General features: G+C 33.5%; 1 protein-coding gene across 1 annotated transcript in view; it reads left to right on the forward strand.

Moving 5' to 3' along the window:
* The window catches only part of WDR72 (WD repeat domain 72), a 362,471-nt gene that overhangs the window by 104,801 nt on the left and 232,584 nt on the right, over window positions 1-25,086 (forward strand). Inside the window, exon 16 of the mRNA XM_074234646.1 lies at window positions 11,448-11,650. Within this exon, the coding sequence (XP_074090747.1) occupies window positions 11,448-11,650 (203 nt within the window). The remainder of the gene's footprint in view (window positions 1-11,447; window positions 11,651-25,086) is intronic.

Here is a 25,086-nt window from a genome sequence, read left to right on the forward strand (position 1 = left end):
ATTTTTCTAGGATCACACACTTAGTAATTGTCTGAGGCTGTGTTTAAACCCAGGTCATCTTAACCCACTGAGATGTAAATTTTTCATGTTAATAAATAAGCAAATGAATGAACCACAGTTATTTTTATAATGTTAATTTGACTCTTTCTTGGCAGAATTGGAATTTTTATTATAATTGATAAATAATGATATTCAAATTATAATGATATTCAAATTATAATGTAGTCTAGGACAACATAACTGCTGTTAAGTAAGAAAAAGGAACTTAATTCATATAACTTGCCTTTCTAGTACTTTTTCCTATGGTCCTCTCATTTTCTGACAAATAATTCTCTCCATATTATCTATCAGGCCTTCAAATTCATTATATCTAAAATCAAACTCTTTCCTATGAAGTTGTTCCTCCAATTTCCTTTTTTTTCCATCAATGACAAATGTTATTTTCCCAGGCACACATACCATAGAATGCCTTGAATTCCCCAATTAATTATTTCTTACTGATTCTAACTTTATGATCTCTTTTCATTCCACCAACTTTTTTCAATCCTACAACTCTTACCTTAGTTCATGCTCTCATTCATTTTAACCTGCATGATTTTTAAAACTCTTTTAGAAAATATTATTTAGTTTTTTTCTAGTACTCATTGCTCAAAGATTCATTTTATCTTCCATTATTAATCTCCCTTGTTAAAAAAGAAGTTCAATTGAACATTACAAATACTTTGGCTGTGTCTGATCTAGGCTAAAATCTGCACCATTATTCTATACTTTTGTAAGAAAAGGGAGTCATGCTTCAACAACGCCCTCTGAAATCAGAACCAGTCTCCAAATCTATATGTATGTGGTATCTCTTAATGCTCTCTGTTCTGTTATTGTCATTGTGTAAGTAGTTCTCGAAGTCTATCACTTTTTGTGTTAATGATTTTCTCTAAATTCTATCCAAATTCTTTTCATTTTTATATTACATTCACACTTTGACTCAGGATGTACTTCTCATATGAGTGTCTCATATTTGCTATTTTGTCTTTAGTTCTCTTTAGAATCACCCATGATTCTGTAAATTAGCAACAACTAAATTTCTTGTGTTTTACTGACCTCAGCAGTGAGTTACAATGGAAAGATTACAATCCCAGGGCCTGTAAGGTTCTGAACCTATTCTCTTTGGGTAGAGTACAACTTTAGAGTTATATATTTCACTTCCTCATAGTCCCTCAGGTGTAGTCTTCAGGTGAGGTGCTATCTTGAGGGATATTGCTATTCCTTCTTCCATTCACCGAAGGTTGCATTTCCTCTTTAGGGAAGTCTATGACTCTCTTAGTCAACTTTCTAATCCAAAATTAGAGGTAGGATTTGAGTTCAATGAGAGGCTCAATCAATCAATGGATTACTGATCAATGAATGGCCTTTAGCCAGGCCACACTTAGAAGACAGCAGATGTCCAATGCACCTCTAGTTTTGGAACTCCTCTTTCTCCTACTATCTTTTTTTTGAATCTCTTAGTTCAATGTTCATCTGACTTATAGTAAGAAAACTTTTGGTTGTTAATTCCCTTCATATTCCCCTGGCTGGTTAAATATTCCCAGGGCTCTACTTCCTGAGATAGAAAAGGAGTTGGATGAAAATGTGGTGAGAAGATTGCTTTTAATTTTCCTTAGTATGCTGCTATGTTCAATGCAGTTGACAGGACTTGGCTGAGCTGTTTAGAAAAGATTGAAAAGGCTGGTGACCTTTTTCCAACTATCTCCCCCACCCCCAGCAACAAATCACAGTCTGATCTATCTGAATATATTTTATTTATATGTAATAGTTATGTGTATATTTACATATATATACATATATACATATATATACATATATATATATATATAGAGAGAGAGACAGACAGACAGACAGACAGACAGGATCTGTTATTTCATCAGAGTCTAGAATTTTCAGTGTAGAAATTCCCCCTACCATTGCCAATTAGCCACCTATCTATGATTTATATTCTTAGACAATCATCTGAAACACTATTATATAGCTAATATGAGTCAAGTTGGATTAGAAGCCTTCTTTCTTACTTCAAAGATGCACCTTTATCTATATGCCTTCCTGCCCCTTAAAATAATAACACATTATTAAGATGTGTTCCTAGACTTTGCCTGTGAAGGAATGTTCCAATAAGCAATAGTGCTCACCACTGAACTAAGTTGTTTGAAGACTGACTGCAATATACAAATTGATCTGTTATCCTCAAATAACTAAACTGAATGTACCTTCCATTGTAAGTAAAGGAGAGTTATTGATGTTTTGGGGTTTGTTTTATTTTTTTAGTTTAAGGAGTGATAGAGGGTGAGGAATATCTATATATCATCTATGTATGTATCCACCTGTCTATCTACAGAGGAATCGCAAATGACCATCACTACATAAGCCTTGCTATCCCAGGGATTGTGTAGATAGGATGTGAAATTGGGGTTTAGACCCTATATAAAGGGGATTAAGTGAGTTTTCATTCTCAACCACAAATCAAGGCAGCTCCTTGTCACTACAGAATTCTAAAGGGATTAATTCATTCCCCTTAGTGAAGGCAAGATGATAGATTTATTAGAGGCAATAAGGGAACTTTAAGGTCTGTGCCAACCCCTCCACCCCATTGTACAAAAAAGGAAACTGTATCAGAAGGGTTAATTGATTTATCCTAGGCAATAAAGCTATTAAGGAACAGAACCAGAAGTAAAAGACACATCTTTTGCCTCCAAAGTCAGCACCTCTTCTATGCCATTCTAATATCTAAAGGTTCAGGTCTGATGGGAAGTAAGGTGAGCTACCATGTTCTGCTTGAGATGCTTTCAAGTGGAAATGCCCTGTGGGCAAGTTAGAGTTCCAGAACTAGAGCTCACAAGAGAGGACCTGATGCTGCCTGTGCTTCTCTGCTCAGTCTTTGTGGGAGGTACATCATTTTGCTTCAAACAGAGATGACTTCCCTGCTGGCTGCCTGCTCCAATTCCTTCCCTGCTGACTGCAGCAAGGTTAGTTGCTCCAGGCTACATATCAGTTTATCCTTCAGGCATTTTGCACATAGCCTTGGTCCCTAAGGTTCCTTTCTCTCTTTCTTTGCTCTTCTTTCTTTTCTTCAGTGGAAATTCTAACCCAGGAAATGGAAACCTCTTAAGTCTGCATTTCCCCTTAGGTTAAAAAAAAAACCTGCATAATAAACAAAATGAGCAATGATTGGAGATTTCAAATCTTTGTTGTAAAGTAGTGTTGCAATTTCTTCAATAGAGATATTGACTTGGTAGAGGTTTTATTTCCCTTTCTTGAACATCTACTTTGGAGGGGCAGGGAAAGGGAAAAATGGATAAACGCTAATTGCCTTTAATATTTGGCTTTTAATGTCCACAAATGCCAGAGTTTCTTCTTCTTCATCATGGTTTATAGATTGACTGAAATAATGAGAATCCATAAATTAAATGGCATAGTGAATAGAATAATGGCTTTTCAGTCAGAAATTCTAAATTCAGGGGTGGCTAGGTGGTGCAATGGATAAAGCACCGGCCCTGGAGTCAGGAGTACCTGGGTTCAAATCCGGTCTCAGGCACTTAATAATTACCTAGCTGTGTGGCCTTGGGCAAGCCACTCAACCCCATTTGCCTTGCAAAAACCTAAAAAAAAAAAAATTCTAAATTCAAATCCCGATTATAATTGTTACGACCTGCTCTGGAGTCAGGATGATCTCAGTTCAAATTCATTATTACATCAGACATGTAATAATTACCTGGCTGTGTGACCTTGGGCAAGTCACTTAACCCCATTGCCTTAAATAAATACAAAATTTAAAAAACTTAGTTTATTACTAGCTGTATGACCCTAAACAAGTCACTTAATTTCTCAGTCTCAGATGGGGAAAATTAATAGTGCCTTGCCTCACAAGATTGCTGTGAAGATCAAATGAACTAGTTTCTATCAAGTTCTTTGCAAAGCTTAAAGCTCTATAGAAATGTTAGCTTTCATTATTATAAATGACAAAGTTTTGTTTATGTGTATTAAACTTTTGAATTCATCCAATTAGTTCATAGTAGGGAGAAAATTATGCAAGGGGTCGATAGGTGATAATATCATATACTTTAGTCTATTATTTAGTAGTTGCTAATGGCCACCATCTTAGCTTGAATGAAATCTTAGCTAATGAAATCTAGCGTTTGTGGAACGAAGGGAGACAAACACATTATATAAAATAGGTTCTTTCCTCTTCCTTTTGGTCAGTGTTCACAAAACCTCCTAGAAGTTACTGTGCCTTTGGGTCTCTACAACAACCTGTGACTGAACAATTTTGACTTTGACCAGAGATATTTAGAAATTTTTATTCTATCATATAACTAGTTGTCTTAGGGCTTATCTCAGAATCCTTTGGTATCTATTTGTATCTTTTAAAGCATTTTTATTTAACATTTCTAGTTCCAAATTCTATCCCTCCCTTCCTTTCTTTCCTTTCTTCTCCTTCAGAAAGGAAGAAATCAGGTATACCTGTTCAATTATTTGTCATTTTGTATAAGAAGACTCAAATAAAAGAAAAAGGAAGGAAAGAAAGTGAAAAGTAGTGTGTTTCAGTCTGCATTCAGACCATATCAGTTCTTTCTCTGCAAACGGATAGCATGCTTCATCATTAGTTCTTTGCTATTGTCTTGGATCATTGTATTGCTCAGAGTAGCTATGTCAGTCACCATTCTACATTGAATAATTTTGCTACTATTGTATACTACATTTTCCTGTTTCTGTTCATTTTATTTTGCATCAATTCATGTAAGTCTTTATAAGATTTATCTGAAAACTTCCTGCTTGTCATTTCTTATAGCCCAATAGTATTTCATTACAATAATTTACCATAGCTTGCCATTTCCTAATTATTTGGCATTCCTTTGATTTCCAGTTCTTAGTCACAAAAAAGGGCTGTAATAAATGTTTTTTTGTAAAAATAGATCCTTTATATCTTTGGGAAAGATTTAGCTCAATATTGCTGAATCAGGAGGGTAGACACAGTTTTATATCCATTGAAGCATAGGTCCGAATGAATTTCCAGGTTCATTGGAACAGTTTACAATTCCACTAACTATGCATTAGTGTCCCAGTTTTCCTAAATCCCCTTTAACATTCAATGTTTATCTTTTTTTGCCATGTTAATCACTCTGATAGGTTTGAGTTGCTACCTCAAAGCTGTTTTAATTTTCATTTCTCTGATCAATAGTAATTTAGAGCATTTTTTTCATAGTTCTCCATGAAGCCTTGATTTCTTTGCCTGAAAATTGACTGTCTATATTCTTTGAACATTTATCAGTTGGGAAATGACTTGAATTTTTATAAGTCTGACTCAGGGTGGCTAGGTGGCACAGTGGGTAGAGCACTGACCTTGGAGTCAGGAGTACCTGAGTTCAAATCTGGCCTCAGATATTTAATAATTGCCTAGCTGTGTGACCTTGGGCAAGCTACTTAACTCCATTGCCTTGCCAAAAAAAAATTGACTCTGTTTTCTATATATTTGAGAAATGAGCTCTTTTTCAGGGATACTTGTCACAAAATTTTTCCATCAATTTTTTCTTTCAATACAATTTTGATTGCATTGGTTTTGTTTGAATAGCTTTTTAGTTTTTATATAATCAAAATGATTTATTTTACATTTGGTAATGTTCTCTGGTCCTAAATTCTTCCCATATTCATAAATCTGACAATTAAACTGTTCCATGCTCTCATAATTTGCTTATGATACCACTCATTATGGGTAAATCATGTATTCCTTTTGACCTTATCTTCATATATAGTGTGAAATGTTGATTTATACCTAGTTTCTATCATATTGTTTCCCAGTTATCCTAGCAGTTTTTTGTCATTTGAGTTTTTGGTCCAAATGTTCGACTCTTTAAATTTATCATGTAGTAGATTGCTATAATCATTTTCCATAATGTAATTTGTGTCTAATCTGTTCCATTGATCCACCACTCTATTTTCTAAACAGCACCAGATTGTTTTTTAAGAAAGATTTTCTTTATTTTGAATTTTATAATTTTTCCCCTGATCTTGCTTCTCTCCTCCCTCCCCCCACAGAATGAAGTTTGTTAGTCTTTACATTGTTTCTATGGTATGTATTGATCTAATTTGAATGTGATAAGAAAGAAATCATATCCCTAAGGAAGAAACATATGCAAACTTTTTTTTTAAATAAAATTTTTATTTAAGGCAATGGGATTAAGTGACTTGCCGAAGGTCACACAGCTAGGCAATTATTAAGCATCTGAGGCCGGATTTGAACTCAGGTACTCCTGACTCCAGGGCCAGTGTTCTATCCACTGTGACACCTAGTTGCCCCCCTAAGGAAGAAACATAATGTATGATATATATCAGAATTACAAAATATGATACTTTTTAAAAAATTAAAGTAATAGTCTTTGGTCTTTGTTCAAACTCCACAATTTTTTCTCAGTATATAGATGGCATTCTCCATCACAGATACCTCAAAATTGTGTCTGATTGTTGCCCTGTTGATATGAGCAAGTCCATTAAGGTTGTTCATCACCCCCATGTTACTGTTAGGGTGTATAGTATTCTTCTGGTTCTGCTCATCTCCTTCAGCATCAGTTCATGCAAATCCTCCCAGGCTTCCCTGAGTTCCCAACCCTCCTGGTTTCTAATAGAATAATAGCATTCCATCACATACATATACCACAGTTTATTAAGCTACTCCTCAATTGATGGACATTGATTCAATTTCCAATTCCTTGCCACCACAAAGAGAGCTGCTATGAATATTTTGGTACAAGTGATGTTTTTACCCTTTCTCATAATCTCTTCAGGGTATAGACCCAGTAGTGGTATTGCTGGATCATAGAGTATGCACATTTTTGTTGCCTTTTGGGCATAATTCCAAATTGCTCTCCAGAAAGGCTGGATGAGATCACAGCTCCACCAACAGTGTATTAGTTTCCCAGATTTCCCACATCCCTTCCAACATAGATCATTGCCCTTTCTTGTCATATTGGCCAGTTTGAGAGGCAGCACCAGATTGTTTTGATAGTTATCAATTTATAATACAATTTGAGATCTGATAAAACTTGACCATCTTCTTTTGCCTTTTTTTTACCACTAACCCTTAATATCTTCTATTTTTTGTTCTTCCAGATGAATCTTGTTATTCTTTTTTCTAGGTCTATAAAATATTTTTTTGTTTCATTATTCAGGCACTAAATAAACAGCTTAATTTAGATGGAGTTCTCATTTTTATAACATGGGCTTAGTCTACCCTTGAGCAGTTAATATTTTTCCACTTGTTTAGATCTGACTTTGTGTGAAAAGTCTTGTGTAGCTGTGTTCATATACTTGCTGAGTTTGCCTTGGCAGGTATACTCTCAAATATTTTATATCATCTACACTATCATTATTTTAAATATAATTTCTCTATCTCTAGCTGCTGGATCTTGTCAGTAATATTTAGAAGTGCTGATGAGTTATGTGAGTTTATTTTGTATATTGTAACTTGGTTAAATTGTTAACATTTTGAAGTGTTTATAATTGATTCTATAACATTTTTAAACATTATATTATCATATCATCTGCAAAGAATGAGTTTTGTTTCCTCTTTGCCTATTCTGATTCTTTTAATTTCTTTTTCACCTCTTATTGCTATAGCTAATATTTCTAGTACAATATTGAATAATAGAGGTGATAATGGATATCCTTGCTTCAACCCTTATTGTATTGGGAAGGCTTCTAACATCCCCATAACAGATAATGTTAACAAATGATTTTAGATAAATATTATCTATCATTTCATGGTAAACTCCATTGATTCCTGTGCTTTCCAGTATTTTTTTTTAGATTTTTTTTCAAGGCAACAGAGTTAAGTGGCTTGCCCAAGGCCATATGGCTAGGTAATTATTAAAGTGTCTCAGGTCGGATTTGAACCCAGGTACTCCTGACTCCAAGGCCTGTGCTGTATTCACTGCGCCACCTAGCAGCCCCTCCAGTATTTTTAGTAAGAATGGATACTGTATTTTAACAAAGGCTTTTTCTATATTGCTATAATTATATAATTTCAATTGATTTTGTTATTGATATGATCAATTATGCTGTTAGTTTTTCTGATATTGATTCATCCTTGCATTCCTGTTATAATTCTTACCTGATCATAGTTTATGATCACCGTTATATATTATTATTATTTTTTAAAATTTTTCCATCAAAATTATTAGAGAAATTGGTTTATAATTTTCTTTCTCTGCTTTGACTCTTCCTGGTTTCGGTATAAGCACCATATTTATGTCATAAAAGGAATTTGGTCAGAGTCTTTCTTTGACTAGTTTTTCAAATAGTTCATATGGTTCTTTAAATGTTTGGTAGAATTTGCTTGCTGAATCTATCTGTTCATGGGATTTTTTTCTTAGGGAGTTCTTTGATGGCTTGTTCAATTTCATTTTCTCTGAAATTGGTTCCAAAATATTCACAACAGCTCTTTTTGTAGTGGCAAAGAATTGGAAATTGAAGGGATGCTCATTAATTGGGGAATGACTAAGCAAGTTATGGTACATGAAGTATGGAATACTATTGTTCTATAAGAAACCGTGAATGGTTTCTGGAGAAGCATGCAGTGACTTTCAGGATCTGCTGCTGAGTGAAGGGATTAGAATCAAGAGAACACCGTACACATCAATAATAATATTGTGAGATGAACACTCTTGATGTAAGCAGCTCCACTCCTCAGTCCAGAGAGTTAGGACAATTGTATTAGACTGGCTATGGACTATATTATACATATCCAGAGGAAGAAAAGCAAAACAAAACAAAACACATGCACAAAAAACAACCCTTTAGAATCTGATGAACACTTTATAAAAATTATCTCTTATGTATCTCTTTCCTTAAGTCTAATTCCTCATGCCAAAAATCACTAATTTGTAAACATGTTTAACAAAATTAAAAAAAAAACTGGTTTGTTTAATATATTGTGATGCACTCTATATTTTCAGAGTGAAGCATGTGTGCATCACTAAAATGAGATCTTTGAAAGAAAAATGTGTGCATAGATATGCACTCTCATACTATATATATATATACATAAATGTGTAAGAATACAATATGCATGTCAATTTTATGTAGGAAAAATAACACTGAATAGATAGCACACTTTAAAGTTTATACTAGTCAGATTTGGGAAAGAATTATAGCTTATATCTTAAGCAGATCTGTGTATAAATATAAAGTTATAACATATACAGTGTTTTGGAGAACTATTTAAGCATGAGAGATAATAGAATTCCTAGCCCAATAATAAAATAACCACGTGTTATCACATGAGGTATTTTTGTTTTCACACCTATAAGTGTGTAACCTTTTGGGGACAGAGATGATTTTTGTCTCATTTAGTTAACCATTATAGATTTTTTTATTCTTACAGAAAATAATGCCTTTTTTGTTATTAGACCAATAAGAGAATACACTACATTTCCTTTTTAAGAAAATACTTCAAAGAATAATAACCTTTCATTCTAGATTTTCTAGGCCCTCATTTATGAGGAATAAAGGAAATGATATAAAAAAAACGGAGAAATTTTCAGACTATTGATTTGCCAGTATTTTAACAGTGATTTTAACATGGAATTTGAGGTACTTGCATTTTTTTGGTTGCAATAAAAGGGGAAAAAAGATTATACTGGATATATTGACTAGAATCGACACAGATTTGTGAAGTCAAATCATCTTCTCTCAAGTCAGCTAAGTAGTTCACTGAATCTGAGTTCAAAGCTAGACTTAGATACTTCCTATATCTGTGATCCTGGACAAGTCATCTCCCTCCCAGGGTTATTGTGAGGTTAGAAAGAAATAATATTTATAGAGCATCTAGCAAAGTTCCTAATACATAGTAGTAACTTAGTAAATACCTGTTCCTTCTCTCCCATGAAATTTATAATATGATCCTTAAATATTATTATATGAAGGATTAAGAACTTTCCTTAGGGTCAGAAAAACTCAGGATGATAGCTTCAGATAGATGTTAACTATCTTGAGACTTGAAAATTATCATCTACATTGATGAAGAGAATTTCCATATTGGAAGTTCCATATGCTAATAAAATTTCGGGTCTAGACCTCCTATTCCCCCCCCAATCCTTTTTGGAAATATAATTTCTTGTCATTAAATATTGATTCTATTTTTTCTCTATGTTTCTTGCATTTTGTATAATTTTTGAAATAAAATTTATTTTTAATTGACAAGACTAACTTCCTTTGGTATCTTTACTCAGCAGGATATGCTATATGTTTAACATGGCATAGATAATCCAAATGAATCCATCACTGATGAGATTCTCTGATCATCATTAATTCATATTTATTGAGATCTTGAGTGCTCATTGTGTTTTACAAAAAAAGACTTTACTGTTTGTAAGCTACTTTCCACAGAAGAGGTTTTTATTAATTTATTCTATATTTTGATTGTTCCTTTTTCACTCCAATAATGCCCCACTCTTTTACTTATGTGTAGTCTCTTGAGTATAAGTTCTTAGCCTTTCATGTGTCATAGACCCCTTTGGTACTCTAGTAAAACCTATGTGTCACTACAGAATAATGTATCTAATAGTAAAAAAAAGATTAAAAAGATTATAAAGGAAATCAATTATATTGAAATTGTCATAAAGATATATGAGTGTAGTTTGTGTGTGTAAATATGTATACATGTAGATACATGTGTATACACATGTGTGTGCATATGTATGTTTATATATGCTCATCTACACACACATACATATCTATTTAAGTTATTGAACTCCAGGTTAAAATCATTCTAGAAGAAGGGAATAAAAAATAAAGGAAATATTACATTCCCCCCCTTCCTAATCGTAAGGCACAAAGGCACAGCTGCTGGAACAATTCTGTTTAGACATACAAAAGTAGTATCAATTCTTTAAATCATATAGACGGAAAATGGAAAAAAAAGAGAAAAGCAGTAATTGCATGTATGCAGTTACTTCTGTTCCTCTTTTAAACTGAATGTTCCTGTACTTGGAGAGGTTCTAAATCATGAGTCCAGTGAGATACAAGATACCATTTAGAAGAGCCAAGTTCGTTGTTCCTGCTGTTTGTGACTTAAACACTAGGGGGCAGCAGTAAAATATTCTATTATTGTTAGTTATTGATTATGCACATACTGTATACTAAGTGCCAGGTTTTATTGTTCCAGAGTATTGAATGTCCCATTGATCTCAGTGAGCAAAGATGTATGTAGAAGCAGGCAGGCATTTCAAGCCCATTGTTTCAGCTTTAGTCAGGATTCTTTGAAAGGCTCAGAAGCATTTTTCCCATTCTGTTAGAAATCAGAATAGCACATTACCTTGAAGCATTATAATTTTTAGCTACTGTAGACTTTGGAGTTGTTAGACATTTTTTCACATAGTTCTATTTTCTTTTCTGATCCTGTTTCCTAGGAACTTTGGAAAGACATGAAACAGGAGAGAGAGCAAGAGTGATTCTTAATTATTGTGAAGATTCACAGCTTTTTAAGCCTGAGCCTTTCCTTGCATTTCCTTCAGAAACACACAAGCACAAAAATGCAGATTACAGATCCTCCAGTTCCTCCCAACTTGGCACCTTGTCTTACCCTATTCCTCATGCTGATTCTTCACCGAAGGTAAGTGAAAGCCAGATTGTTGTTTCACAAGATCAGTCAATTACATAAATTAAAAAATTGTAAAATAATAATAAAACTGATTTAAAATATTATCACATATCCATAAGAATTCAAAGATCTGACCATTCCCTACATCTCATCACTTTAGCCTAGGTGCTTATGGATAACTAATTGAGGAATTTCTTCCTATATTTGACATCGGCATAATATAGTATCCACTTTCTGACAAATGAAATTTTCTTTTCCAGATTACAGTGACTGAGCCAACTTATTATAAATTCTGTGCAACAGACAATTTGAATACTTCTTAATTTGAATACTTCTTACAAAACCTCCTAGAAGTTACTGTGCCTTTGGGTCTCTACAACAACCTGTGACTGAACAATTTTGACTTTGACCAGAGATATTTAGAAATGGTCTTAGGGCTTATCTCAGAATCCTTTGGTATCTATTTGTATCTTTTAAAGCATTTTTATTTAACATTTCTAGTTCCAAATTCTATCCCTCCCTTCCTTTCTTTCCTTTCTTCTCCTTCAGAAAGGAAGAAATCAGGTATACCTGTTCAATTATTTGTCATTTTGTATAAGAAGACTCAAATAAAAGAAAAAGGAAGGAAAGAAAGTGAAAAGTAGTGTGTTTCAGTCTGCATTCAGACCATATCAGTTCTTTCTCTGCAAACGGATAGCATGCTTCATCATTAGTTCTTTGCTATTGTCTTGGATCATTGTATTGCTCAGAGTAGCTATGTCAGTCACCATTCTACATTGAATAATTTTGCTACTATTGTATACTACATTTTCCTGTTTCTGTTCATTTTATTTTGCATCAATTCATGTAAGTCTTTATAAGATTTATCTGAAAACTTCCTGCTTGTCATTTCTTATAGCCCAATAGTATTTCATTACAATAATTTACCATAGCTTGCCATTTCCTAATTATTTGGCATTCCTTTGATTTCCAGTTCTTAGTCACAAAAAAGGGCTGTAATAAATGTTTTTTGTAAAAATAGATCCTTTATATCTTTGGGAAAGATTTAGCTCAATATTGCTGAATCAGGAGGGTAGACACAGTTTTATATCCATTGAAGCATAGGTCCGAATGAATTTCCAGGTTCATTGGAACAGTTTACAATTCCACTAACTATGCATTAGTGTCCCAGTTTTCCTAAATCCCCTTTAACATTCAATGTTTATCTTTTTTTGCCATGTTAATCACTCTGATAGGTTTGAGTTGCTACCTCAAAGCTGTTTTAATTTTCATTTCTCTGATCAATAGTAATTTAGAGCATTTTTTTCATAGTTCTCCATGAAGCCTTGATTTCTTTGCCTGAAAATTGACTGTCTATATTCTTTGAACATTTATCAGTTGGGAAATGACTTGAATTTTTATAAGTCTGACTCAGGGTGGCTAGGTGGCACAGTGGGTAGAGCACTGACCTTGGAGTCAGGAGTACCTGAGTTCAAATCTGGCCTCAGATATTTAATAATTGCCTAGCTGTGTGACCTTGGGCAAGCTACTTAACTCCATTGCCTTGCCAAAAAAAAATTGACTCTGTTTTCTATATATTTGAGAAATGAGCTCTTTTTCAGGGATACTTGTCACAAAATTTTTCCATCAATTTTTTCTTTCAATACAATTTTGATTGCATTGGTTTTGTTTGAATAGCTTTTTAGTTTTTATATAATCAAAATGATTTATTTTACATTTGGTAATGTTCTCTGGTCCTAAATTCTTCCCATATTCATAAATCTGACAATTAAACTGTTCCATGCTCTCATAATTTGCTTATGATACCACTCATTATGGGTAAATCATGTATTCCTTTTGACCTTATCTTCATATATAGTGTGAAATGTTGATTTATACCTAGTTTCTATCATATTGTTTCCCAGTTATCCTAGCAGTTTTTTGTCATTTGAGTTTTTGGTCCAAATGTTCGACTCTTTAAATTTATCATGTAGTAGATTGCTATAATCATTTTCCATAATGTAATTTGTGTCTAATCTGTTCCATTGATCCACCACTCTATTTTCTAAACAGCACCAGATTGTTTTTTAAGAAAGATTTTCTTTATTTTGAATTTTATAATTTTTCCCCTGATCTTGCTTCTCTCCTCCCTCCCCCCACAGAATGAAGTTTGTTAGTCTTTACATTGTTTCTATGGTATGTATTGATCTAAGTTGAATGTGATAAGAAAGAAATCATATCCCTAAGGAAGAAACATATGCAAACTTTTTTTTTAAATAAAATTTTTATTTAAGGCAATGGGATTAAGTGACTTGCCTGAAGATCACACAGCTAGGCAATTATTAAGCATCTGAGGCCGGATTTGAACTCAGGTACTCCTGACTCCAGGGCCAGTGTTCTATCCACTGTGACACCTAGTTGCCCCCCTAAGGAAGAAACATAATGTATGATATATATCAGAATTACAAAATATGATACTTTTTAAAAAATTAAAGTAATAGTCTTTGGTCTTTGTTCAAACTCCACAATTTTTTCTCAGTATATAGATGGCATTCTCCATCACAGATACCTCAAAATTGTGTCTGATTGTTGCCCTGTTGATATGAGCAAGTCCATTAAGGTTGTTCATCACCCCCTTGTTACTGTTAGGGTGTATAGTATTCTTCTGGTTCTGCTCATCTCCTTCAGCATCAGTTCATGCAAATCCTCCCAGGCTTCCCTGAGTTCCCAACCCTCCTGGTTTCTAATAGAATAATAGCATTCCATCACATACATATACCACAGTTTATTAAGCTACTCCTCAATTGATGGACATTGATTCAATTTCCAATTCCTTGCCACCACAAAGAGAGCTGCTATGAATATTTTGGTACAAGTGATGTTTTTACCCTTTCTCATAATCTCTTCAGGGTATAGACCCAGTAGTGGTATTGCTGGATCATAGAGTATGCACATTTTTGTTGCCTTTTGGGCATAATTCCAAATTGCTCTCCAGAAAGGCTGGATGAGATCACAGCTCCACCAACAGTGTATTAGTTTCCCAGATTTCCCACATCCCTTCCAACATAGATCATTGCCCTTTCTTGTCATATTGGCCAGTTTGAGAGGCAGCACCAGATTGTTTTGATAGTTATCAATTTATAATACAATTTGAGATCTGATAAAACTTGACCATCTTCTTTTGCCTTTTTTTTTACCACTAACCCTTAATATCTTCTATTTTTTGTTCTTCCAGATGAATCTTGTTATTCTTTTTTCTAGGTCTATAAAATTTTTTTGTTTCATTATTCAGGCACTAAATAAACAGCTTAATTTAGATGGAGTTCTCATTTTTATAACATGGGCTTAGTCTACCCTTGAGCAGTTAATATTTTTCCACTTGTTTAGATCTGACTTTGTGTGAAAAGTCTTGTGTAGCTGTGTTCATATACTTGCTGAGTTTGCCTTGGCAGGTATACTCTCAAATATTTTATATCATCTACACTATCATTATTTTAAATATAATTTCTCTATCTCTAGCTGCTGGATCTTGTCAGTAATATTTAGAAGTGCTGATGAGTTATGTGAGTTTATTTTGTATATTGTAACTTGGTTAAATTGTTAACATTTTGAAGTGTTTATAATTGATTCTATAACATTTTTAAACATTATATTATCATATCATCTGCAAAGAATGAGTTTTGTTTCCTCTTTGCCTATTCTGATTCTTTTAATTTCTTTTTCACCTCTTATTGCTATAGCTAATATTTCTAGTACAATATTGAATAATAGAGGTGATAATGGATATCCTTGCTTCAACCCTTATTGTATTGGGAAGGCTTCTAACATCCCCATAACAGATAATGTTAACAAATGATTTTAGATAAATATTATCTATCATTTCATGGTAAACTCCATTGATTCCTGTGCTTTCCAGTATTTGTTTTTTAGATTTTTTTTCAAGGCAACGGAGTTAAGTGGCTTGCCCAAGGCCATATGGCTAGGTAATTATTAAGTGTCTGAGGTCGGATTTGAACCCAGGTACTCCTGACTCCAAGGCCTGTGCTGTATTCACTGCGCCACCTAGCAGCCCCTCCAGTATTTTTAGTAAGAATGGATACTGTATTTTAACAAAGGCTTTTTCTATATTGCTATAATTATATAATTTCAATTGATTTTGTTATTGATATGATCAATTATGCTGTTAGTTTTTCTGATATTGATTCATGCCTTGCATTCCTGTTATAATTCTTACCTGATCATAGTTTATGATCACCGTTATATATTATTATTATTTTTTAAAATTTTTCCATCAAAATTATTAGAGAAATTGGTTTATAATTTTCTTTCTCTGCTTTGACTCTTCCTGGTTTCGGTATAAGCACCATATTTATGTCATAAAAGGAATTTGGTCAGAGTCTTTCTTTGACTAGTTTTTCAAATAGTTCATATGGTTCTTTAAATGTTTGGTAGAATTTGCTTGTGAATCTATCTGTTCATGGGATTTTTTTCTTAGGGAGTTCTTTGATGGCTTGTTCAATTTCATTTTCTCTGAAATTGGTTCCAAAATATTCACAACAGCTCTTTTTGTAGTGGCAAAGAATTGGAAATTGAAGGGATGCTCATTAATTGGGGAATGACTAAGCAAGTTATGGTACATGAAGTATGGAATACTATTGTTCTATAAGAAACCGTGAATGGTTTCTGGAGAAGCATGCAGTGACTTTCAGGATCTGCTGCTGAGTGAAGGGATTAGAATCAAGAGAACACCGTACACATCAATAATAATATTGTGAGATGAACACTCTTGATGTAAGCAGCTCCACTCCTCAGTCCAGAGAGTTAGGACAATTGTATTAGACTGGCTATGGACTATATTATACATATCCAGAGGAAGAAAAGCAAAACAAAACAAAACACATGTACAAAAAACAACCCTTTAGAATCTGATGAACACTTTATAAAAATTATCTCTTATGTATCTCTTTCCTTAAGTCTAATTCCTCATGCCAAAAATCACTAATTTGTAAACATGTTTAACAAAATTAAAAAAAAAAACTGGTTTGTTTAATATATTGTGATGCACTCTATATTTTCAGAGTGAAGCATGTGTGCATCACTAAAATGAGATCTTTGAAAGAAAAATGTGTCATAGATATGCACTCTCATACATAATATATATATATATACATAAATGTGTAAGAATACAATATGCATGTCAATTTTATGTAGGAAAAATAACACTGAATAGATAGCACACTTTAAAGTTTATACTAGTCATATTTGGGAAAGAATTATAGCTTATATCTTAAGCAGATCTGTGTATAAATATAAAGTTATAACATATACAGTGTTTTGGAGAACTATTTAAGCATGAGAGATAATAGAATTCCTAGCCCAATAATAAAATAACCACGTGTTATCACATGAGGTATTTTTGTTTTCACACCTATAAGTGTGTAACCTTTTGGGGACAGAGATGATTTTTGTCTCATTTAGTTAACCATTATAGATTTTTTTATTCTTACAGAAAATAATGCCTTTTTTGTTATTAGACCAATAAGAGAATACACTACATTTCCTTTTTAAGAAAATACTTACAGTCTGATCTATCTGAATATATTTTATTTATATGTAATAGTTATGTGTATATTTACATATATATACATATATACATATATATACATATATATATATATATATAGAGAGAGAGAGAGAGAGAGAGAGAGAGACAGACAGACAGACAGACAGACAGACAGACAGACAGGATCTGTTATTTCATCAGAGTCTAGAATTTTCAGTGTAGAAATTCCCCCTACCATTGCCAATTAGCCACCTATCTATGATTTATATTCTTAGACAATCATCTGAAACACTATTATATAGCTAATATGAGTCAAGTTGGATTAGAAGCCTTCTTTCTTACTTCAAAGATGCACCTTTATCTATATGCCTTCCTGCCCCTTAAAATAATAACACATTATTAAGATGTGTTCCTAGACTTTGCCTGTGAAGGAATGTTCCAATAAGCAATAGTGCTCACCACTGAACTAAGTTGTTTGAAGACTGACTGCAATATACAAATTGATCTGTTATCCTCAAATAACTAAACTGAATGTACCTTCCATTGTAAGTAAAGGAGAGTTATTGATGTTTTGGGGTTTGTTTTATTTTTTTAGTTTAAGGAGTGATAGAGGGTGAGGAATATCTATATATCATCTATGTATGTATCCACCTGTCTATCTACAGAGGAATCGCAAATGACCATCACTACATAAGCCTTGCTATCCCAGGGATTGTGTAGATAGGATGTGAAATTGGGGTTTAGACCCTATATAAAGGGGATTAAGTGAGTTTTCATTCTCAACCACAAATCAAGGCAGCTCCTTGTCACTACAGAATTCTAAAGGGATTAATTCATTCCCCTTAGTGAAGGCAAGATGATAGATTTATTAGAGGCAATAAGGGAACTTTAAGGTCTGTGCCAACCCCTCCACCCCATTGTACAAAAAAGGAAACTGTATCAGAAGGGTTAATTGATTTATCCTAGGCAATAAAGCTATTAAGGAACAGAACCAGAAGTAAAAGACACATCTTTTGCCTCCAAAGTCAGCACCTCTTCTATGCCATTCTAATATCTAAAGGTTCAGGTCTGATGGGAAGTAAGGTGAGCTACCATGTTCTGCTTGAGATGCTTTCAAGTGGAAATGCCCTGTGGGCAAGTTAGAGTTCCAGAACTAGAGCTCACAAGAGAGGACCTGATGCTGCCTGTGCTTCTCTGCTCAGTCTTTGTGGGAGGTACATCATTTTGCTTCAAACAGAGATGACTTCCCTGCTGGCTGCCTGCTCCAATTCCTTCCCTGCTGACTGCAGCAAGGTTAGTTGCTCCAGGCTACATATCAGTTTATCCTTCAGGCACTTTGCACATAGCCTTGGTCCCTAAGGTTCCTTTCTCTCTTTCTTTGCTCTTCTTTCTTTTCTTCAGTGGAAATTCTAACCCAGGAAATGGAAACCTCTTAAGTCTGCATTTCCCCTTAGGTTAAAAAAAAAACCTGCATAATAAACAAAATGAGCAATGATTGGAGATTTCAAATCTTTGTTGTAAAGTAGTGTTGCAATTTCTTCAATAGAGATATTGACTTGGTAGAGGTTTTATTTCCCTTTCTTGAACATCTACTTTGGAGGGGCAGGGAAAGGGAAAAATGGATAAACGCTAATTGCCTTTAATATTTGGCTTTTAATGTCCACAAATGCCAGAGTTTCTTCTTCATCATGGTTTATAGATTGACTGAAATAATGAGAATCCATAAATTAAATGGCATAGTGAATAGAATAATGGCTTTTCAGTCAGAAATTCTAAATTCAGGGGTGGCTAGGTGGTGCAATGGATAAAGCACCGGCCCTGGAGTCAGGAGTACCTGGGTTCAAATCCGGTCTCAGGCACTTAATAATTACCTAGCTGTGTGGCCTTGGGCAAGCCACTCAACCCCATTTGCCTTGCAAAAACCTAAAAAAAAAAAATTCTAAATTCAAATCCCGATTATAATTGTTACGACCTGCTCTGGAGTCAGGATGATCTCAGTTCAAATTCATTATTACATCAGACATGTAATAATTACCTGGCTGTGTGACCTTGGGCAAGTCACTTAACCCCATTGCCTTAAATAAATAAAAAATTTAAAAAACTTAGTTTATTACTAGCTGTATGACCCTAAACAAGTCACTTAATTTCTCAGTCTCAGATGGGGAAAATTAATAGTGCCTTGCCTCACAAGATTGCTGTGAAGATCAAATGAACTAGTTTCTATCAAGTTCTTTGCAAAGCTTAAAGCTCTATAGAAATGTTAGCTTTCATTATTATAAATGACAAAGTTTTGTTTATGTGTATTAAACTTTTGAATTCATCCAATTAGTTCATAGTAGGGAGAAAATTATGCAAGGGGTCGATAGGTGATAATATCATATACTTTAGTCTATTATTTAGTAGTTGCTAATGGCCACCATCTTAGCTTGAATGAAATCTTAGCTAATGAAATCTAGCATTTGTGGAACGAAGGGAGACAAACACATTATATAAAATAGGTTCTTTCCTCTTCCTTTTGGTCAGTGTTCACAAAACCTCCTAGAAGTTACTGTGCCTTTGGGTCTCTACAACAACCTGTGACTGAACAATTTTGACTTTGACCAGAGATATTTAGAAATTTTTATTCTATCATATAACTAGTTGTCTTAGGGCTTATCTCAGAATCCTTTGGTATCTATTTGTATCTTTTAAAGCATTTTTATTTAACATTTCTAGTTCCAAATTCTATCCCTCCCTTCCTTTCTTTCCTTTCTTCTCCTTCAGAAAGGAAGAAATCAGGTATACCTGTTCAATTATTTGTCATTTTGTATAAGAAGACTCAAATAAAAGAAAAAGGAAGGAAAGAAAGTGAAAAGTAGTGTGTTTCAGTCTGCATTCAGACCATATCAGTTCTTTCTCTGCAAACGGATAGCATGCTTCATCATTAGTTCTTTGCTATTGTCTTGGATCATTGTATTGCTCAGAGTAGCTATGTCAGTCACCATTCTACATTGAATAATTTTGCTACTATTGTATACTACATTTTCCTGTTTCTGTTCATTTTATTTTGCATCAATTCATGTAAGTCTTTATAAGATTTATCTGAAAACTTCCTGCTTGTCATTTCTTATAGCCCAATAGTATTTCATTACAATAATTTACCATAGCTTGCCATTTCCTAATTATTTGGCATTCCTTTGATTTCCAGTTCTTAGTCACAAAAAAGGGCTGTAATAAATGTTTTTTGTAAAAATAGATCCTTTATATCTTTGGGAAAGATTTAGCTCAATATTGCTGAATCAGGAGGGTAGACACAGTTTTATATCCATTGAAGCATAGGTCCGAATGAATTTCCAGGTTCATTGGAACAGTTTACAATTCCACTAACTATGCATTAGTGTCCCAGTTTTCCTAAATCCCCTTTAACATTCAATGTTTATCTTTTTTTGCCATGTTAATCACTCTGATAGGTTTTGAGTTGCTACCTCAAAGCTGTTTTAATTTTCATTTCTCTGATCAATAGTAATTTAGAGCATTTTTTTCATAGTTCTCCATGAAGCCTTGATTTCTTTGCCTGAAAATTGACTGTCTATATTCTTTGAACATTTATCAGTTGGGAAATGACTTGAATTTTTATAAGTCTGACTCAGGGTGGCTAGGTGGCACAGTGGGTAGAGCACTGACCTTGGAGTCAGGAGTACCTGAGTTCAAATCTGGCCTCAGATATTTAATAATTGCCTAGCTGTGTGACCTTGGGCAAGCTACTTAACTCCATTGCCTTGCCAAAAAAAAATTGACTCTGTTTTCTATATATTTGAGAAATGAGCTCTTTTTCAGGGATACTTGTCACAAAATTTTTCCATCAATTTTTTCTTTCAATACAATTTTGATTGCATTGGTTTTGTTTGAATAGCTTTTTAGTTTTTATATAATCAAAATGATTTATTTTACATTTGGTAATGTTCTCTGGTCCTAAATTCTTCCCATATTCATAAATCTGACAATTAAACTGTTCCATGCTCTCATAATTTGCTTATGATACCACTCATTATGGGTAAATCATGTATTCCTTTTGACCTTATCTTCATATATAGTGTGAAATGTTGATTTATACCTAGTTTCTATCATATTGTTTCCCAGTTATCCTAGCAGTTTTTTGTCATTTGAGTTTTTGGTCCAAATGTTCGACTCTTTAAATTTATCATGTAGTAGATTGCTATAATCATTTTCCATAATGTAATTTGTGTCTAATCTGTTCCATTGATCCACCACTCTATTTTCTAAACAGCACCAGATTGTTTTTTAAGAAAGATTTTCTTTATTTTGAATTTTATAATTTTTCCCCTGATCTTGCTTCTCTCCTCCCTCCCCCCACAGAATGAAGTTTGTTAGTCTTTACATTGTTTCTATGGTATGTATTGATCTAAGTTGAATGTGATAAGAAAGAAATCATATCCCTAAGGAAGAAACATATGCAAACTTTTTTTTTAAATAAAATTTTTATTTAAGGCAATGGGATTAAGTGACTTGCTGAAGATCACACAGCTAGGCAATTATTAAGCATCTGAGGCCGGATTTGAACTCAGGTACTCCTGACTCCAGGGCCAGTGTTCTATCCACTGTGACACCTAGTTGCCCCCCTAAGGAAGAAACATAATGTATGATATATATCAGAATTACAAAATATGATACTTTTTAAAAAATTAAAGTAATAGTCTTTGGTCTTTGTTCAAACTCCACAATTTTTTCTCAGTATATAGATGGCATTCTCCATCACAGATACCTCAAAATTGTGTCTGATTGTTGCCCTGTTGATATGAGCAAGTCCATTAAGGTTGTTCATCACCCTTGTTACTGTTAGGGTGTATAGTATTCTTCTGGTTCTGCTCATCTCCTTCAGCATCAGTTCATGCAAATCCTCCCAGGCTTCCCTGAGTTCCCAACCCTCCTGGTTTCTAATAGAATAATAGCATTCCATCACATACATATACCACAGTTTATTAAGCTACTCCTCAATTGATGGACATTGATTCAATTTCCAATTCCTTGCCACCACAAAGAGAGCTGCTATGAATATTTTGGTACAAGTGATGTTTTTACCCTTTCTCATAATCTCTTCAGGGTATAGACCCAGTAGTGGTATTGCTGGATCATAGAGTATGCACATTTTTGTTGCCTTTTGGGCATAATTCCAAATTGCTCTCCAGAAAGGCTGGATGAGATCACAGCTCCACCAACAGTGTATTAGTTTCCCAGATTTCCCACATCCCTTCCAACATAGATCATTGCCCTTTCTTGTCATATTGGCCAGTTTGAGAGGCAGCACCAGATTGTTTTGATAGTTATCAATTTATAATACAATTTGAGATCTGATAAAACTTGACCATCTTCTTTTGCCTTTTTTTTTTACCACTAACCCTTAATATCTTCTATTTTTTGTTCTTCCAGATGAATCTTGTTATTCTTTTTTCTAGGTCTATAAAATTTTTTTGTTTCATTATTCAGGCACTAAATAAACAGCTTAATTTAGATGGAGTTCTCATTTTTTATAACATGGGCTTAGTCTACCCTTGAGCAGTTAATATTTTTCCACTTGTTTAGATCTGACTTTGTGTGAAAAGTCTTGTGTAGCTGTGTTCATATACTTGCTGAGTTTGCCTTGGCAGGTATACTCTCAAATATTTTATATCATCTACACTATCATTATTTTAAATATAATTTCTCTATCTCTAGCTGCTGGATCTTGTCAGTAATATTTAGAAGTGCTGATGAGTTATGTGAGTTTATTTTGTATATTGTAACTTGGTTAAATTGTTAACATTTTGAAGTGTTTATAATTGATTCTATAACATTTTTGAAACATTATATTATCATATCATCTGCAAAGAATGAGTTTTGTTTCCTCTTTGCCTATTCTGATTCTTTTAATTTCTTTTTCACCTCTTATTGCTATAGCTAATATTTCTAGTACAATATTGAATAATAGAGGTGATAATGGATATCCTTGCTTCAACCCTTATTGTATTGGGAAGGCTTCTAACATCCCCATAACAGATAATGTTAACAAATGATTTTAGATAAATATTATCTATCATTTCATGGTAAACTCCATTGATTCCTGTGCTTTCCAGTATTTGTTTTTAGATTTTTTTTCAAGGCAACGGAGTTAAGTGGCTTGCCCAAGGCCATATGGCTAGGTAATTATTAAGTGTCTGAGGTCGGATTTGAACCCAGGTACTCCTGACTCCAAGGCCTGTGCTGTATTCACTGCGCCACCTAGCAGCCCCTCCAGTATTTTTAGTAAGAATGGATACTGTATTTTAACAAAGGCTTTTTCTATATTGCTATAATTATATAATTTCAATTGATTTTGTTATTGATATGATCAATTATGCTGTTAGTTTTTCTGATATTGATTCAGCCTTGCATTCCTGTTATAATTCTTACCTGATCATAGTTTATGATCACCGTTATATATTATTATTATTTTTTAAAATTTTTCCATCAAAATTATTAGAGAAATTGGTTTATAATTTTCTTTCTCTGCTTTGACTCTTCCTGGTTTCGGTATAAGCACCATATTTATGTCATAAAAGGAATTTGGTCAGAGTCTTTCTTTGACTAGTTTTTTCAAATAGTTCATATGGTTCTTTAAATGTTTGGTAGAATTTGCTTGTGAATCTATCTGTTCATGGGATTTTTTTCTTAGGGAGTTCTTTGATGGCTTGTTCAATTTCATTTTCTCTGAAATTGGTTCCAAAATATTCACAACAGCTCTTTTTGTAGTGGCAAAGAATTGGAAATTGAAGGGATGCTCATTAATTGGGGAATGACTAAGCAAGTTATGGTACATGAAGTATGGAATACTATTGTTCTATAAGAAACCGTGAATGGTTTCTGGAGAAGCATGCAGTGACTTTCAGGATCTGCTGCTGAGTGAAGGGATTAGAATCAAGAGAACACCGTACACATCAATAATAATATTGTGAGATGAACACTCTTGATGTAAGCAGCTCCACTCCTCAGTCCAGAGAGTTAGGACAATTGTATTAGACTGGCTATGGACTATATTATACATATCCAGAGGAAGAAAAGCAAAACAAAACAAAACACATGTACAAAAAACAACCCTTTAGAATCTGATGAACACTTTATAAAAATTATCTCTTATGTATCTCTTTCCTTAAGTCTAATTCCTCATGCCAAAAATCACTAATTTGTAAACATGTTTAACAAAATTAAAAAAAAAAACTGGTTTGTTTAATATACTGTGATGCACTCTATATTTTCAGAGTGAAGCATGTGTGCATCACTAAAATGAGATCTTTGAAAGAAAAATGTGTACATAGATATGCACTCTCATACTATATATATATATATATATACATAAATGTGTAAGAATACAATATGCATGTCAATTTTATGTAGGAAAAATAACACTGAATAGATAGCACACTTTAAAGTTTATACTAGTCATATTTGGGAAAGAATTATAGCTTATATCTTAAGCAGATCTGTGTATAAATATAAAGTTATAACATATACAGTGTTTTGGAGAACTATTTAAGCATGAGAGATAATAGAATTCCTAGCCCAATAATAAAATAACCACGTGTTATCACATGAGGTATTTTTGTTTTCACACCTATAAGTGTGTAACCTTTTGGGGACAGAGATGATTTTTGTCTCATTTAGTTAACCATTATAGATTTTTTTATTCTTACAGAAAATAATGCCTTTTTTGTTATTAGACCAATAAGAGAATACACTACATTTCCTTTTTAAGAAAATACTTCAAAGAATAATAACCTTTCATTCTAGATTTTCTAGGCCCTCATTTATGAGGAATAAAGGAAATGATATAAAAAAACGGAGAAATTTTCAGACTATTGATTTGCCAGTATTTTAACAGTGATTTTAACATGGA

Source organism: Macrotis lagotis, chromosome 4 (genome assembly GCF_037893015.1).
Source record: "Macrotis lagotis isolate mMagLag1 chromosome 4, bilby.v1.9.chrom.fasta, whole genome shotgun sequence".
Classification (NCBI taxonomy): Eukaryota; Metazoa; Chordata; class Mammalia; order Peramelemorphia; family Peramelidae; genus Macrotis; species Macrotis lagotis.